The sequence below is a fragment of the Castor canadensis genome, chromosome 16, assembly GCF_047511655.1.
Source record: "Castor canadensis chromosome 16, mCasCan1.hap1v2, whole genome shotgun sequence".
Lineage (NCBI taxonomy): Eukaryota > Metazoa > Chordata > Mammalia > Rodentia > Castoridae > Castor > Castor canadensis.
The window spans coordinates 15,720,296-15,738,014 of NC_133401.1; the positions used below are offsets into that span (position 1 = coordinate 15,720,296).

Here is a 17,719-nt window from a genome sequence, read left to right on the forward strand (position 1 = left end):
GAGCTGGGCAAGGTAGTGCACACCTGTAATCCCATCTACTTGTGAGGCAGAGACAGGAGCATCCCAAGTTCAAGGCCATCCCAGTTATTAAGATTCTGTCTCAAAATCAAAGTAGTAATAAAAAGACCAAGGGCGAGGCTCAAGTGGTAGAGCACAGGCCTAGCATGCAGGAGGCCACTGGTCCAATCCCCAGGACCACAAAAACACAAAGAGCTGCTGAGGAACTCAGACACTGTCACTCTACTTAATTATACAAATGCTGATGCAATTTACTAAACTCCAGGACCTACCACTGGATCATGACTTACAAGTTTAAAAAGGTGTAAGAAATAAGGACCAAGGAACGCTAAACTCAACCGTTATAATTCATTTGCAAAAGATGAGTTTGCCTTGGAACTAAGATCAGCAATGTCTCCGTTCCCCAAAGGAAATGGAAAACTCTGGTCTCTGGACAGTTACACTGACTTGAGATAGTGGGCAGAGACCAGGGATGCTACTGAATGAACTGCCCCAAAATGCACTGGCTGGGCCCCACGACAAGCATCACTCAGCCCAAATGTCAATACCGCCATGGTTGAGAAATCCTGTTCAAGGGGTGATGCTGTGTGACACAGGATGCCTGTCCTCACCCACTGAGAGCAGGTTCCTCAAGTTCTCCAGCATCACGTCACAGTACAGCCTTCTCTGGGCAGCGTCCAGCAGCCCCAGCTCCTCCTTGGTGAAGACCACAGCCACATCTTTGAATGTCACCACCTCCTTGAATGTCACCACCTCCTACAACATGGCACATAAAATCTCAATCCTACGTGTAATGGCCACTGGGAATCCAGCAACTATTTCAGTAGAGTTCCTATTCCTCCCTTTCCACAATGATAGCAAAAATGGTGTTTGGAGGAGGTGAGTGAAAAAAGAAAAATACTGATACATGTAACATGGTGGCCTTAACATAGGTGCACTTAGAACTATCATTGTTAACTCATGATGTTGACAAAGTTTACATTTTGAGAGTGTCAAATCTTGTCAGAAATTCTTTGCTAATTTTATACTGATAGTTTCTGGTAATGTCTATGTTCTCCCACTGTGCAGTACAAGAACTCACTGTCTCCATCAAAAGACCAAACCTGAGAATCATGGGCATTGAAGAAGGAGAAGAGGTGCAAGCAAAGGGAATGAGTAATATATTCAACAAAATAATAACAGAAAATTTCCCAAATCTAGAGAAAAATATTCCCATACAGATGCAAGAGGCCTCCAGAACACCAAACAGACCAGATCAAAATACAACTACCCCATGACATATCATCATTAAAACAACAAGTACAGAACTAGGGAAAGAATACTGAAGGCTGTAAGAGAGAAAAAACAAGTAACTTACAAAGGTAAACCCATCAAAATCACAGCAGACTTCTCAACAGAAACATTAAAAGCAAGAAGAGCTTGGGGTGAGATCTTCCGGGCACTGAATGAAAATAACTTCAACCCTAGGATACTCTACCCAGCAAAATTATCATTCAAAATAGATGGAGCAATAAAAGTCTTCCACGATAAGCAGAAACTAAAACAATATGTGACTACAAAGCCACCACTACAAAAGACTCTTCAAGGGATTCTACACACAGAAAGTGAAACCCAACATAACCATGAAAAGACAGGCAGCACCAAACTATAGGAAAAGAAAAAGCAATAAAGTAGAGAGTAACTTCAACTTAGATACACACAATCAAACCTTCAAACAACTAAGACAACTAAATGACAGGAATCACCACATACCTATCAGTACTAACACTTAATGTTAACAGACTTAATTCACCCATCAAAAGGCACTGCTTGACGAAATGGATTAAAAAGGAAGATCCAACAATTTGTTGCTTACAGGAGACCCATCTCACCGGCAGAAATAACCATAGGCTTAGGATGAAAGGCTGGAAGAAGATTTACCAAGCGAATGGCCCCCGAAAACAGGCAGGAGTAGCAATACTTATCTCTGACAAAGTAGACTTCAAACCTACATTGATCAAATGAGATAAAGAAGGACATTCCATATGAATAAAAGGGGAAATAGACCAAAAGGAGATAATAATTATCAACCTATATGCACCCAATGTCAATGCATCCAATTTCATCAAACAAACCCTGAAAGACCTAAAAGCATATATTAACTCCAACACAGTGGTTGTGGGAGACTTTAACACCCCATTATCATCAATAGATAAGTCATCCAAACAAAAAATCAATAAATAAATCCAAGATCTAAAATATACAATAGATCAAATGGGCCTACTTGATGTCGACAGAACATTTCATCCAACTTCTACACAATATACATTCTTCTCAGCAGCCCATGGAACCTTCTCCAAAATAGATTATATCTTAGGGCACAAAGCAAGCCTCAGCAAATATAAGGAAATAGAAATTATAGCATGCATACTATCTGATCACAATGCAATAAAACTAGAACTCAACAACAAAAGTAAAAACAAAAAACTTGCAAACAGCTTTAAACTAAATAACTCATTGCTGAATGAACAATGGGTCACTCATGAAATAAAAGAGGAAATTTAAAAAGTTCCTGGAAGTCAATGAAAATGAAAACACAACCTACCAGAACCTATGGGACACAGCAAAGGCAGTCCTGAGAGGAAAGTTTATAGCCATGAGTGCATATATTAAAAAGTCTGAAAGATCCCAAATCAATGACCTAATGACACATCTCAAACTCCTAGAAAAACAAGAACAAGCAAATCCCAAAACAAATAGAAGGAGAGAAATAATAAAAATAAGAGCTGAAATCAATGAAACAGAAACCAAAAAACCATTCAAAGAATTAATGAAGCAAAATTTGATTTTTTGAAAAAATAAACAAGATCAACAGACCCCTGGCAAACCTGACTAAAATGAGGAGAGAAAAAACCCAAATTAGTAGAATCAGGAATGCTAAAGGGGAGATAACAACAAACACCATGGAAGTCCAGGAAATCATCAGAGACTACTTTGAGAACCTATATTCAAATAAATTTGAAAATCTTAAAGAAATGGACAGATTTCTAGACACATATGATCATCCAAAACTGAACCAAGAGGAAATTATCACCTGAATAGATCTATAACACAAAATGAAATTGAAGCAGCAATCAAGAGTCTCCCCAAAAAGAAAAGTCCAGGATCTGATGGATTCTCTGCTGAATTCTATCAGACCTTTAAAGAACTGATACCAACCCTCCTTAAACTGTTCCACGAAATAGAAAGGGAAGGAAAACTGCCAAACACATTTTATGAAGCCAGTATTACACTTATCCCAAAACCAGGCAGAGACACCTCCAAAAAGGAGAACTATAGGTCAATCTCCTTAATGAACATTGATGCAAAATTCCTCAATAAAATAATGGCAAACCGAATTCAACAACACATCAAAAAGATTATTCACCACGACCAAGTAGGCTTCATCCCAGGAATGCAGGGGTGCTTCAACATATGAAAATCAATAAATGAAATAAACCACATTAACAGAAGCAAAGACAAAAACCACTTGATCATCTCAATAGATGCAGAAAAAGCCTTTGATAAGATCCAACACCATTTCATGATAAAAGCTCTAAGAAAACGAGGAATAGAAGGAAAGTTCCTCAACATTATAAAAGCTATATATGACAAACCTACAGCCAGCATTATACTTAACGGAGAAAAACTGAAACCATTCCCTCTAAAATCAGGAACTAGACAAGGATGCCCACTATCTCCACTCCTATTCAACATAGTACTGGAATTCCTAGCCAGAGCAATTAGGCAAGAAGAAGGAATAAAAGGAAGACAAATAGGTAAAGGAACTGTCAAAATATCCCTATTTGCAGATGACATGATCCTATACCTTAAAGACCCAAAAAATCTACTCAGAAGCTTCTAGACATCATCAATAGCTACAACAAGGTAGCAGGATATAAAATCAACACAGAAAAATCATTAGCATTTCTATACACTAACTATGAACAAACTGAAAAAGAATACATGAAAACAATTCCATTTACAATAGCCTCAAAAAAAATCAAATACCTAGGTGTAAACCTAACAAAAGATGTGAAAGACCTCTAAAAGGAAAACTATACATTCTGAAGAAAGAGATTGAGGAAGACTATAGAAAGTGGAGACATCTCCCATGTTCATGGATGGGTAGAATCAACATAGTAAAACTGTCTATACTCCCAAAAGTAATCTACATGTTTAATGCAATTCCCATCAAAATTCCAATGACATTCATTAAAGAGATTGAAAAATCTACCATTAACTTTATATGGGAACACAAGAGGCCACGAATAGCCAAGGCAATACTCAGTCAAAAAAACAATGCTGGAGGTATCACAATACCTGACTTCAAACTATATTACAAAGCAATAACAATAAAAACAGCATGGTACTGGCACAAAAACAGACATGAAGACAAGTGGAACAGAATAGAGGACCCAGATATGAAGCCACAAAACTATAACCAACTTGTCTTTGACAAAGGCGCTAAAAATATATGATGGAGAAAAAGCAGCCTCTTCAACAAAAACTGCTGGGAAAACTGGTTAGCAGTCTGCAAAAAACTGAAACTAGATCCATGTATATCACCCTATACCGAGATTAACTCAAAATGGATCAAGGATCTTAATATCAGACCACAAACTCTAAAGTTGATACAGGAAAGAATAGGAAATACTCTGGAGTTAGTAGGCATAGGTAAGAACTTTCTCAACAGAACCCCAGCAGCACAGCAACTAAGAGATAGCATAGATAAATGGGACTTCATAAAACTAAAAAGCTTCTGCTCATCAAAAGAAATGGTCTCTAAACTGAAGAGAACACCCACAGAGTGGGAGAAAATATTTTCCAGCTACACATGAGACAAAGGACTGATAAACAGAATATATAGGGAACTTAAAAAACTAAATTCTCCCAAAATTAATGAACCAATAAAGAAATGGGCAAGTGAACTAAACACAGCTTTCTCAAAAGAAGAAATTCAAATGGCCAAAAAACATGAAAAAATGCTCACCATCTCTAGCAATAAAGGAAATGCAAATTAAAACCACACTGAGATTCCACCTCACCCCTGTTAGAATAGCCATCATCAGCAACACCACCAACAACAGGTGTTGACGAGGATGCAGGGGAAAAGGAACCCTCTTACACTGCTGGTGGGAATGTAAACTAGCACAACCACTCTGGAAAAAAATGTGGTGGCTACTTTAAAAGCTAAACATTGATCTACCATTTGATCCAGCAATACCACTCTTGGGGATATACCCAAAAGACTGTGACAGAGGTTACTCCAGAGGCACCTGCACACCCATGTTTATTGCGGCACTATTCACAATAGCCAAGTTATGGAAACAGCCAAGATGCCCCACTACTGACAAATGGATCAAGAAAATGTGGTATCTATACACAATGGAATTTTATGCAGCCATGAAGAACGAAATGTTATCATTTGCTGGTAAATGGATGGAATTGGAGAACATCATTCTGAGTGAGGTTAGCCTGGGCCAAAAGACCAAAAATCGTATGTCCTACCTCATATGTGGACATTAGATCAAGGGCAAACACAACAATGGGATTGGACTATGAGCACATGATAAAAGTGAGCGTATACAAGGGAGGTGTGAGGATAGGTAAGACACCTAAAAAACTAGCTAGCATTTGTTGCCCTTAACGCAGAGAAACTAAAGCAGATACCTTAAAAGCAACTGAGGCCAATAGGAAAAGGGGACCAGGAACTAGAGAAAAGGTTAGATCAAAAAGAATTAACCTAGAAGGTAACACCCACGCACAGGAAATTAATGTGTGTCAACTCCCTGTATAGCTATCCTTACCTCAACTAGCAAAAACCCTTGTTCCTTCCTATTATTGCTTATACTCTCTCTACAACAAAATTAGAGAGAAGGGCAAAATAGTTTCTGCGGGGGGGGGGGGGTGCGGGGAGAGGGAGGGGGCAGAGTGGGTGGTAAGGGGGGGGACAGGGGGGAGAAATGACCCAAGCCTTGTATGCACATATGAATAATAAAACAATGAAAAAAATTTTTAATAAAGAAAATGTGGCATTTTTATACAATGTAACTTTATTCAGCCACAAAGAAGAATGAAATTCCTCACTGTACGTGTTCAGAAACACTCCCCGTCTCTCAACTGCAGCAGCACTCAGGGGCAAGGTTAAGAGCACAGGCTCTGGAACCTGACTGCTTCCGTTCACACTCCCAGGCTCTGTCCCCTACTTGCTTTGGGACCTCGGACAAGTCATCTCACTTCTCCTTACCTCATCTCCCTCATCTGTATAACATTTCCTATGTCAGGACTGGATGAGTAAAACCACACAGGACTCAGGATGGTGTGTGATACACAGTAACTCCCAGCTATCAACACTGTCACCATTTGCTTCGCCCACTCATGGCTGCACAGTAGTCCATAAAAGCATTGCATAGGTCAATAAGTTTAAACTTTAAAATTTTACATAGTTCTCAGCAAACTTGACTGCTTATTTCTTTAGCATAAATTCCAAGAAGCAGTATTTGCACTGTCATAAAAATGTGTACCTTTAGTTTCTTAATATAATGGCAATTTTTCTAATTAATTTATTCTCTAAAAGGATATAAGTATTCCTGATTCTCCAGCTCTGGCCAAAACTGGATATTACTTTATTGTATAAACCTTGGGTAATTTGGTAAGTGATGAAAACAACTCTTCTTCAAAACTTGTGAGGCAGGTGCTCTACCATTTGAACCACACCTCCAGCTCCAATCTATTTTATTTTAAGAAAAGATTATTTCACATTTTGCCTATTCATTTACTTCCTCTGTCCTACTGGGAGTATCACACAAATCAGGAAGATTTCTATCCAGCAGATTAGCCCTCTTTCAAGAATGTACAATTCCTCACTCCCGCACCCACCCCTATTATTTGCGTCTAACACTGTGCACAGTGCTCTTCTGCATAGAAACTGGTTTTCATCTAAAGACTTCTTACTTCTGCGTCTGTTTTGGTTGGAGTTCTGGGTAGCCAGCCGTGTACAAGACCAGCTGACACATCTGGTGAAGAGCCAGGCACTAGAAAGGGAGCCAGGTGAGGGGCAATGTCATTTTGGAGCCTTTGCCCACCAGGACATGCCAGGACACAGGCAACCTGGCTCCAGGCCCTGAACTGAGGACTGTGTTTTCTTCTGGGTTTTGTCACCCGAATGGAACATCTGCAACACCTGCTGTAGGCACTGGAAACTTCAGTGTCCGCTGGCACTGAGTGAGCCTCAGTACTGTCTGGAGGTTTCCGAACATGTCCCCCATGTTTAAAATGCTGGTAGAACCACCTTGACCCTCAACCCGCCGTTCCCTGGAGTAAATGCCTAGCAAATCCCCTTGGAGCTATTAGATGTTTAAAATTATGTCCCAGCACCTGAGAGGCTGAGGCTGGAGGACTGTGAGACAGAGGCCAGCCTGGACTACATAGTAAGACCCCGTCTCCAAAAAACCACCACCACCAACAACAAAAACAAACATCTAAGCATGTATTAATTTAAAATAACTGATACGTTAATAAATTAAACAAAATACTATAACACATGAATTGATCCTAGTACTAAAAGAAAAACCTTTTTGTTTGAAACAACTGAAATTACTTTTGAGTTCAGTATCACCTAGTTCCTTCCACAAAGTGAAGCAGCACACGTGTGAAAGCTAGGACTCTCTAGAAGTTAAGAACAACAAGTAGAATCCTCAGAATTCCTAATTGGGAAAAGTTATGTAGGAAAAGCATCAGGGCAAGTATCTTTAAAATGGCAAAATCAAGGGGTGGGTGTGTGACAAGTACCTGTTATTCCAGCTGCCTGAGGAAGCACAAACAGGAGGATAGTGATCCAGGCAAACCCCGGCATAAAAAGGGAGACCCTCTCTCAAAAATAACCAACACGAAAGGGCTAGTGGAGTGGGTCAAGTGGTAGAGTGCTTGCCTAGCAAATGCGAGGCCCTGAGTTCAAACCCCACTGCTGCAAAAACAAATCAATAAAAAACAGAAAGGCAAACCCAACTTACCTGGACCTTGGTCATTGTTCTCCTCTTGCTTCTGGAAAAGGGCAGCGTTCTGGGGAGGCGACACTGGGGAGGGAAAAGACATGGGAGATGCTGGGGATGCAGCTGGTCCAGATGAGCAGCACATGACTCTCGCTGGAGCTTTGCACATGGCTTAGTGAGGAGGGGGAGCTGAATTTCAGCTGCGCCTGGACCCCTCAGCTTGCAGCCTTTACTCATCAACTGACCACACAAGAGTCCTAACCCAAATGCTTCCTGTCCACCTTCCAAACCTGGGGACAGAGGAGACGAGACGTAATGGGGTCAAGCGGCCTAACGCTAATTCCCACCCTTCTGTGTACCTTGTCTCCTCCATCATAATCACCATTGATTTTCCAGTAAGTATAACTGCTTGCAGATGTCATGAAGCTGGAAAAGCCTCAACCAAGTCTGTTTTCCCAGGTGCATGAAGTTAATACCCAACAAAAACCGAGGACTCTGCAAGAAATGAAATGGTTAAAAGACTTAGCCAAAGGAAAGCCGTTAATCATGTGTCACCTTAGTTTTAAGCAGAAAGAGGTTCATGAAAAATCTGATTCCCATAGAGACAAGGAAAACAGAAGGAGCCAAAGCGGGATGAGGATAAACGGTTGTGTTGACTGTGTTCACTTACGCTTCGCAATAGCAACTAACAGCCATTGTTGCGCTTCTGTACCTGGGCTACCTTGCTTCACAACGATTGTCAAACAGGACATATTTTTGCCTTTATAAACCCTGCTTAAAGTCAGAACAGGGCTGCTCTAAGGGCCAACAACCTGTTGGTCAGAGCAGTCGCCAGCTGGCAAATAAAGACTCTCCTTTAAAGTCCTTTTTGGGTGGTCGTGCCTCAGTTGACTCGTAACATTTGGAGGCCCCAGCGAGATCTTTTTAACAACCCCTAAAGACGCTGGTAGAGTCTTGATCTCTTGGGACTCCACAGAGCCCAACAGGGAGGAGGCCCAAGGGAGTGGCCACTGAGAGACGTTCCTCAGCCCCAGGACATACCTCCTTATCCTCATGGGTGACAAATGGAGTTGGGAGACACCAATCCTCACAGCGGAGAGTCATATGGTCAGGAAAACCTCCGGAAGTGAGGGAGATTCAGAGGAAGGCTGGATGCATTACTTCCCGAATCCCGGGCGGTGGCGAGACGTCACCCCAACCCCTGGTCTGTCTGGTCTAGTTCTGTGTGGACACAAGTCATTGTCTTTGTTCTGTGTGTCTGTTTTGTCATTTCGTGTTTAACATTTTTAGACCACCCCAGGTGACTGGAGGACAACTGGAACTACAACATGGGACAATCTTCATCTACCTCCAGCCCTTTGCAATGTATGCTGACTAACCTTTCTTCTTTCTAGAAGAAGGCTTTAGACCTGGGGGCCTCTTGTGATGCCTTTACACTGAGAAAACTGTGAATTAGATTGGACTTCATTTGGTGTGGGATGGCCTGCTGAGGGGACTTTTGATTTGCCTACAGCCTATGGATGGAACGGCCTGGCCACCCTGACCAGATTCCTTATATTCTGACCTGATTGAAGTCTTATCTGAAAAGCCTTCCTGGCTACAAAAGTGCATAAAAGGAGGCATAGGCTGCTCAAAGGTTCTCCTACCCACTAAGCCCCCTAAACCATCATCATTTGCACGTTTGGAAGGTAAAAATGCTTGTCCTCTGTAAATGACTTTTAGATATACATTTTTCAGCTATCTCTAAGCACTACATATTATGCATGTAATTGTCCACTGGTTTAAAGGCAAAAAGAAAAAAATGACAAAGAATGATTCAAGGCCAAAATGATCCCATTTAAAAGATACCTCAGATTGTAGTCATTGCTGTGTGTGCATTTTATTTACCAGTGCTGTGTGCATAACAGACAAGTTCATCTAAAAATATCTAGTCCTAGATATTTAAATTATTTGATGTATTCAAAAGTAATAATATATATAAATAGCTTTTAAAAAACTTGGAAAATACTGTGTTTAAAAATGGAGTTGTAAAATCACCTCCAAACAGTGTACTGTCTAGACCTATTTATTGGGTTGAAGGGGGTAAATAGGAAGAAACCACAAAAAACATTTTGTTAGTATGTATTTAAAAATTTCAGAATACACATTACCCCGTACGTTGTGTGTTTCATTTAACTCTGCTGTACTGTATATATTGTGTAATACTGGACAAATGAGTCCTAATTTTATAATATCTAGTCTCTAGATATTAAAGAGGTTGTCAATGTATGATTTATGTGCCCTTTTCAACCACTGATCTCTTTAACTGGAAACAACAAAATCTGTCTTTTTCTGACAAGCCCCAGGGGCTAATCTCTCTTCTTGAGACTGTTTTTCACTCACCAGCCTACTTGGGATGATTGCCAACAGCTCTTACAGACTCTCTTCACAGCTGAAGAGCAAGACTACATCCAGCCAGAAAAATGTCCTGGGCCCGGACAGGGCTCCTACCGGGAATCAGGACATTCTGGGGACTGTTTTTCCCTCGGTCCGTCCTAACTGGGATCCGAATTCTCATGCAGGTAAGGAGGCTCTCGCCAACTATCGCTGGCTTCTTCTTATGGGAGTCCAAGCTGCAGCCCAGAAACCCACAAATTTGTCTAAGGTGAGTGAGGTTATACAAGGCCCAGACGAGTCCCCTGCAGCATTCCTGGAGCACCTCCTGGAGGTATATAGGACATACACTCCTATAAACCCAGAGGCGGCAGAAAATAGAAGGGCAATAAATATTGCTTTCACTTCCCAGTCGGCCCAGGACATTACAAAGAAATTACAAAAACAGGAGGGATTTGAAGGAAAATTATTATCAAAATTAGTGGAAATAGCACAACATGTCTATAATAATAGAGACACGCCAGAAGATAAGCCAAAAGCCTTTCAAAGGTGATGGTGGCAGCTCTGCAAACTCCTGCCTCCAGGCCCTCAAGAAGTTCTGGGCCTCCTGCCAACCGGCAACTTGCAAGAAACCCCAGAGCCCCACTGGAAAAAGACCAATGTGCTTATTGTAAGAAAAAGGGACCCTGGAAAAATGAATGCCCTAAGAAAAAAGGCTGGGCCGAGACCCCTTACACAAGTTACAAGCTACCATTTCCTTCCAGGAGGAGGAAACTTATCTGGACACCCAAGTCCAACCTCCTATCAAATTGTTGCTGACTTGTCCCCTAAGTGAGGAATATCTTCTATATATGACAGAACAAAACCTTCCAGAGACCTCCTATCTGTCTGAACTCAGAAAAAGGATTCCCCACGTATGGGCAGAATCCAACCCACCGGGGCAAGCTAATCATGCCCAATAGTGGTCCAACTCATGTTACAGACAATGCCTATTCCAGTTAAACAGCACCCTATTAATGTGGAGGCAAAAAGAGGCATTGCCATCCACATTAAAAGACTAAGGGAAGTGGGAATTTTGGTTCCATGTCGCTCACCATGGAATACACATCTCTTACTTGTCCAAAAGCCAGGTACTAATGACTATCGTCCTGTCCAGGATCTAAGAGAAATAAACAAGAGAGTAGAAACAATCCATCCTACAGTTCTCAATCCCTGTACTCTCCTCAGCCTCTTACCTCCTAGCCACCAAGTGTACACTGTCTTGGACCTAAAGGATGCCTTCTTCAGTCTCCCGCTTGCAGAGGTGAGTCAACCCATTTTTGCCTTTGAATGGACTGATCCGGAGGAGGGATTTTCTGGCCAATTAACCTGGACAAGACTGCCACATGGGTTCAAGAACTCCCCTACCCTGTTTGATGAAGCCCTCAGCCAAGATCTTATAGCATTCAGAGCAGGACACCCAGGGGGTAGTCCTGTTACAATATGTAGATGATCTCTTACTGGCGGCTGAAAATGAGACTGATTACAGGGAGGCCACCAAGAACATGCTTAGAGATCTGGGAAACAAAGGGTACCATGTCTCAGCTAAAAGGCCCAATTGTGTACACCCACGGCTACTTACTTGGGCTATGACCTAACCCAGGGAAAATGGACTCTCAGCAAGGGGCATATTGAGGCTATCCTCAAAATTCCACCACCAAGGACTGAAAGACAAGTGTGGGAATTTTGGGGAGCTGTTGGATACTGTCGGCTCTGGATCCCAGGCTTCTCAGAGATAGCTAAGCCCTTATACACAAGCACCAGCGGGGTAAATGCCCCCCTAGAATGGACTGAGACAACACAACTAGCTTTCGAAAAGCTAAAACAGGCATTGGTGTCAGCACCGGCGCTTGCCTTGCCAGATATCCAGAAGCCCTTCTACCTATATGTAGCTGAAGCAAGGGGCATAGCGAAGGGGGTACTTGCTCAGACCTTAGGGCCATGGAAAAGACCAGTTACATACCTCTCAAAGAGACTGGACCCGGTCGCAGTGGGATGGCCAATATGACTGAGAGCCATTGCTGCCACGGCCATACTGGTAAAAGAGGCCAATAAACTAACTCTGGGACAAGAGCTCCCCCTAGTGGCTCCCCATGCAGTGAAAGCCCTTTAAAGGACTCGACAGACAGATGGATGACAAATGCTCGTATAATTCAGTATCAAGCTCTGCTGATAGATCAAAACAGAGTAAAGTTTTTAAAGACTGCTGCTCTTAACCTTGCTACTCTTCTTCCGGATGATGACCCCAAGGAACCCATTCAAGACTGCCTAGAAACTCTTAAAAACACCCAGAGCCTTCAACCGGACCTAACTGATGTTCCCTGGGACGAGCCAGATGAGGTACTGTTCACCAATAGCTCCAGCTTTGTGACCAACGGAACAAGGTATGCAGGGGCAGCAGGTGTCACCCTGGACTGGACCACTTGGGCATGGAACCTCAGCCCAAAAGGCTGAACTAACTGCACTGACTCAGAGTCTAAAGGTATGGAAAAGATAAAGTAATTAATGTATATACAGATAGCTGGTATGCATTTCCAATTGCCCATGTACATGGAGCCCTATACAGGGAAGGAGGCTTCCTTACCTCTGAGAGTAAAAATATTAAAATTGCCCAGGAGATCCTAGCCCTCTTAGAAGCCATCTGGCTTCCTACAAAGGTGACCATCATTCACTGCCAGGGTCACCAAAAAGGGGACCACCCTGAGGCAAGGGGAAACTGTGCAGCTGACCAAGCCACAAGGACAGTTGCCAAAAAAGCAGTGGGGCCTCTCGAGATCTTGCTAACTCACCCTCCAGCCCTGCCATCACAACCAGAATACACAGAACAGGACTTGAAGTTAGGCGGGGCCCTCCAACTAAAGACAGGCCCCTCTGGACAGAAAAGGTTGCCAGATGGAAGGATATGTCTCCCCCGGTCTCTGGGACACACGCTTGTAAAGGACATTCATGAAGGACCGTTCTTTATCCAGAATTTGGAACACCTGGCTCGAGATCTCACTACAAGCTGTAATGTATGCCAACAGGTTAACCAAAAGGGACCACCCTTGGTTGAACCAGGAATGAGAGTTTGAGGTTCCTTCCCTACAGAACAATGGGAGATCGATTTCACCAAGATCAAGCCTGGCTTATACGGATATAAATATCTGCTGGTAATGATCGATACCTTCTCTGGATGGACTGAGGCTTTCCCTATAAAAACGGAAACAGCTCAGATTACTAAAAAAAAAAAAAAAAAAACTCTTACAGGAGATAAGTTCCCCGATTTGGCCTCCCCTTAATACTGGGGTCCAACAATGGCCCAGCTTTCACAGCTAAAATATCTAAATTAATAGCCAAAACATTACAGATCAAATGGAAGTTACACTGTGCTTACAGGCTTCAGAGTTCAGGGCAAGGAGAGAGGATGAACCGGACTCTAAAAGAGCTGCTTACTAAGCTCTCCTTTGAAATGAGCGATAGCTGGGTGAACCTCCTTCCTGCATTCGTATTAAGAGTTAGATGTACCCCTTATACACAGGGTTTCATTCCATTTGAGATCCTCTAAGGGCGACCACCTCATATAATCCCCAGATTCTGGGAGGAAGCCCTAACAAACATCTCTAATCATGTTCTTCTCCAGTCTCTCCAGACTCTTCAACAGACTCCCAAACAAATTCACTCAGCCGTCCAGCAGGCCCAAGAAAGGGTGAAACCTGACGGCCCCCTTGGGACTCCTTATGAGCCAGGAGACCTAATGTGGGTAAAAAGACACCACCCTGACAGCCTCAAGCCCCACTGACAAGGTTCCTACACTGTGATCCTCTCCACTCCCACAGTCGTGAAGGTAGCTGGAAAACGCCCGTGGATTCTTCATACTCAGCTCAGGAGAGCCTTCTCCGAAAACTCTGACCAGCATTGGACAATTGCCAGACCTGAGGCCAATCAAGACCCCCTCAAGGTAAGACCTAAACGTGTTCCTATTTAGTTGTCCTTTTTGTTCCTCAAATTGTTACTCCAGTATCTGTTTTTAATGGCCTTGCCCTTAAAATTACTCAGTACAATCTTTTCATTGTTTAATTCAAACTGTTTTGTTCAGAATAGGCTAAAGTGTTAAATTACATTCTTAGGTAATATCCCCTTAGCCCTAACATCTACATTCCCCTCACATCTTTGTTAAATTGTATTTTAAGTGATGTCATAGACAGGATTGTTTAAGTTTAGTTCACTCTCCGTGATCTTCAGACTGTAATATGATGTAATTGTCTACTCTGCTCTGGTTTGTGCGAACTGGGATGTTGGGGCACTTATAGTTATCTTACCTGGGGAAGTTCTTATGTTTATCTTGCTTCTCAAGTGTCTTTTACAGACATATCTAAAGAGATGGATTAAGGGTGCTTCTAAGTGCTATTGTCACAGATAAATTTAACAGTATTAACCTTTTACTAAAAGGACAAAGATAAAAAACGATTAATTTGTCACAATGCTTAGTTACAACTGTTAATATGTGACCTGCTGTTAGTGTACCTGTAAATACAAGGTGTCTTTAATTCCAACCAGATAAAATATAATATCGATACTGCTAAATCTGCATTTCTTCTGTAACACTGATGGTCTTGAGAACTAAATATGATCCTATCCAGTCAGAAGAGTCTAAGATTTGACTCTGTAAGTAAAAGCAGTGGGGAATGTAATGGTTAAAAGACTCAGCCAGAGGGAAGCCATTAATCAGGTGCCACCTTAGTTTTAAGCGGAAAGGGGTTTATGAAAAATCTGATTCCCATAGAGACAAGGAAAACGGAGCCAAAGCGGGATGCGGATAAACGGTTGTGTTGACTGTGTTCACTTACGCTTCGCAACGGCAACTAACAGCCATTGTTTTGTGTCTGTACCTGGGCTAGTTTGCTTCGCAACGATTGCCAAACAGGACATGTTTTTTGCCTTTATAAACCCTGCTTAAAGTCACAACGGGGCTGCTCCAAGGGCCAGCAGCCTGTTGGTCAGAGCAGTCGCCAGCTGGCAAATAAAGACTCTCCTTTAAAGTCCTTTTTGGGTGGTCGTGCCTCATTCGACTCGTAACAGAAATGGTGTCAGAGAGACACGCAAGGCCCGGGCCCCTGCGGACCTGGCTGGATGTACGGAGGCCTCACCCGGCTCCGGCGGGAAGCGGTCTCCCTCCCTCCTAAATAAAGCCAGTCCGCGACCCCCGGCAGCGCCCAGGCCCGCATCCGAGGGGACCCGGTGCGACGCGGGCTCCACCCACGTGGCTCCCGGGGCTCCGACCACAGCGCCATTGCGGCCGAGCCCGGCCGTGTGCGGGCGCCCGCGTCCCCAGCGTTTGACACACGCAAAGCCTCACATTAAACATCACGCGGCAACTCCACGAGAAGCCACGAGGAAACTGAGGCAAGAGATGCGGGCACTCGCCCGGTCCGTCACCGCGAGAAAGGGCAGCGTGGCTGCTGCGGGGGGAGCGGGCTGGGGACAGCGGGCAGCGCGGGACCCCAAACTCAACGCCCGCCCGCAACGCGGGAGGCTCCGCCGCGGGCTCGCCAGCCGCCGTCACCTCCCACCCGAGCCCTCCGTCCCTGGCTTCTCTTCCCCAGGCCACAGACGACTCACCGCCCACCGCGGGCCGGGCCCGGGGCTCGGAGAGGTGGCTGGCTCACCTCCCCCGGGGCAATCTCGGAACCGGCCTCGCCTTCCCGGAGCAGAAGGCCCTCCATCCGCCATGGACCTCCGTCCGCCCCTGGACTCCACTTCCCAGAATCCCTCAAGGGCAGTGCTTCGGCGCTCGCCCACTTCCGGAACTACATTTCCCAGAATGCGCCGGGACCCCGCGGCCTTCTGCTTTCACCTCCTTTGGAGTTACTTCTCTGCAGCTGTTGCTGTCACATCTGGCTCATGAGAAAACAGTAGTGAGGTTATAAAAATGAAGCTATAAAAGTGAAGCTTGCGATAAAGCAAGTTTAAACAAATTGTTTAGGGGGAGTGAAAGGAAGGCTAAAACTGGGAACCGTAACAGTGGCAGGTTGAGCTGAGCTGGACACCGAACTTAAGAAACACTGGATGTCAAGTTTGTGTCCAATGACAACCCCCCAAATATCCATCGGCAGTGCAATCTGTTGATAAGGCAGTTTGTTGCTTCTCGCGGTAATGGAGAACACCAGGACAGACCGTTGGCACCTTGACAGGGCCCAGTGTGGGAGCCAGCAAGGCAAGGTCAGCATTTGAGAGCTGCAAGTTGGTTAGGTGAGTGAGTCTTTGGTGTCGGCTGGAGAGGGGCCGGGGAGTCTGCATTCAAGGACGCGAAGGCTTGGCCCTTGGTGGCTTGAAGATGGAGGTTCTCATGGTAACGATGTGGGAAGAGTGGTCCCCAGCTGGCAGCGAAGCAATGCAAGGCTGAGTAGCTCAGTTTCAACGTTAGGTTGAAGTTATGTCATATCTTCATTACGTCAATTCAGCATCTTTTCTGTGGTTGTTGTGATCAAAAGCAATCAGTATAAAAATCCACGTTAAACAGGAAGTTAGGTACTTCCGCTTTCCAGTTCCACGTGTTAGATAGAGGCTTAACTGTTGCCTCTCCATCCTAACAGTGAGAAAGCGGAACAAACTCCAGCCCATTCTAGTTACCCTGACCTACCCAAGGAAGACAAAAACTGACAAGCACTTGTGACACTCTCAGTCCCGAGGCACAGGATCATTATCAGACTGAGACTTTGCCACAGAAGTACAGAACGCCTCGCCTCCCACACTTCACCTCCATTCCTTAAGGAGTACTATAGCAGCCATTTTACCTAGTACACGATTCCTGGGTAGCAAAAAAATTACAAAGCATACTGAAGGGCAAAAAGAGTTTGAAGAAACAGAGCAACTATCAAAAGGAGACAAGGCAGGGACACTAGGATAATTGGGGACTTGAAACAACTATTAATATGTTAGGAGCTCTAATGGATGAACAACATGCAAAGCTTCTGTACAACATAAGCAAGAGATGGAAATCCTACAGAAGGACTACATTTGCTAGAGGTCAAAAGCATTGGAACAGAAATGAATAATGCCTTCCGTGGTGTTTTAGCTGAAAAAGAAGCTCTAAGCTTGAAACCCCCAGAACCAAACAGCAGAGAAGACTACATAAAACAGAATATTGAAGATCTGTGAGACAAATATAAAAGATATAAATACATTTAATGAAAACACCATAAAAACAAGAAACATAGAAACACAAGAAGTATTTGAAATAATAATAACTAAGAATGTTACTGAGTTCATGTCAGACACCATCACAGATCCAGGAAGGC

At 43.6% G+C, this 17,719-nt stretch overlaps 1 protein-coding gene across 1 annotated transcript in view; it reads right to left on the reverse strand.

The window, feature by feature from the left end:
- LOC109692415 (uncharacterized) overlaps positions 1-16,177 on the reverse strand; it is a 39,056-nt gene extending 22,879 nt beyond the window's left edge. The window contains 3 exon segments of the mRNA XM_074057544.1: positions 630-774; positions 8,052-8,114; positions 16,041-16,177. Coding sequence (XP_073913645.1) covers positions 630-774; positions 8,052-8,114; positions 16,041-16,151 — 319 coding nt within the window. The 5' untranslated portion in view covers positions 16,152-16,177.
- Positions 16,178-17,719: the final 1,542 nt, after the last annotated feature.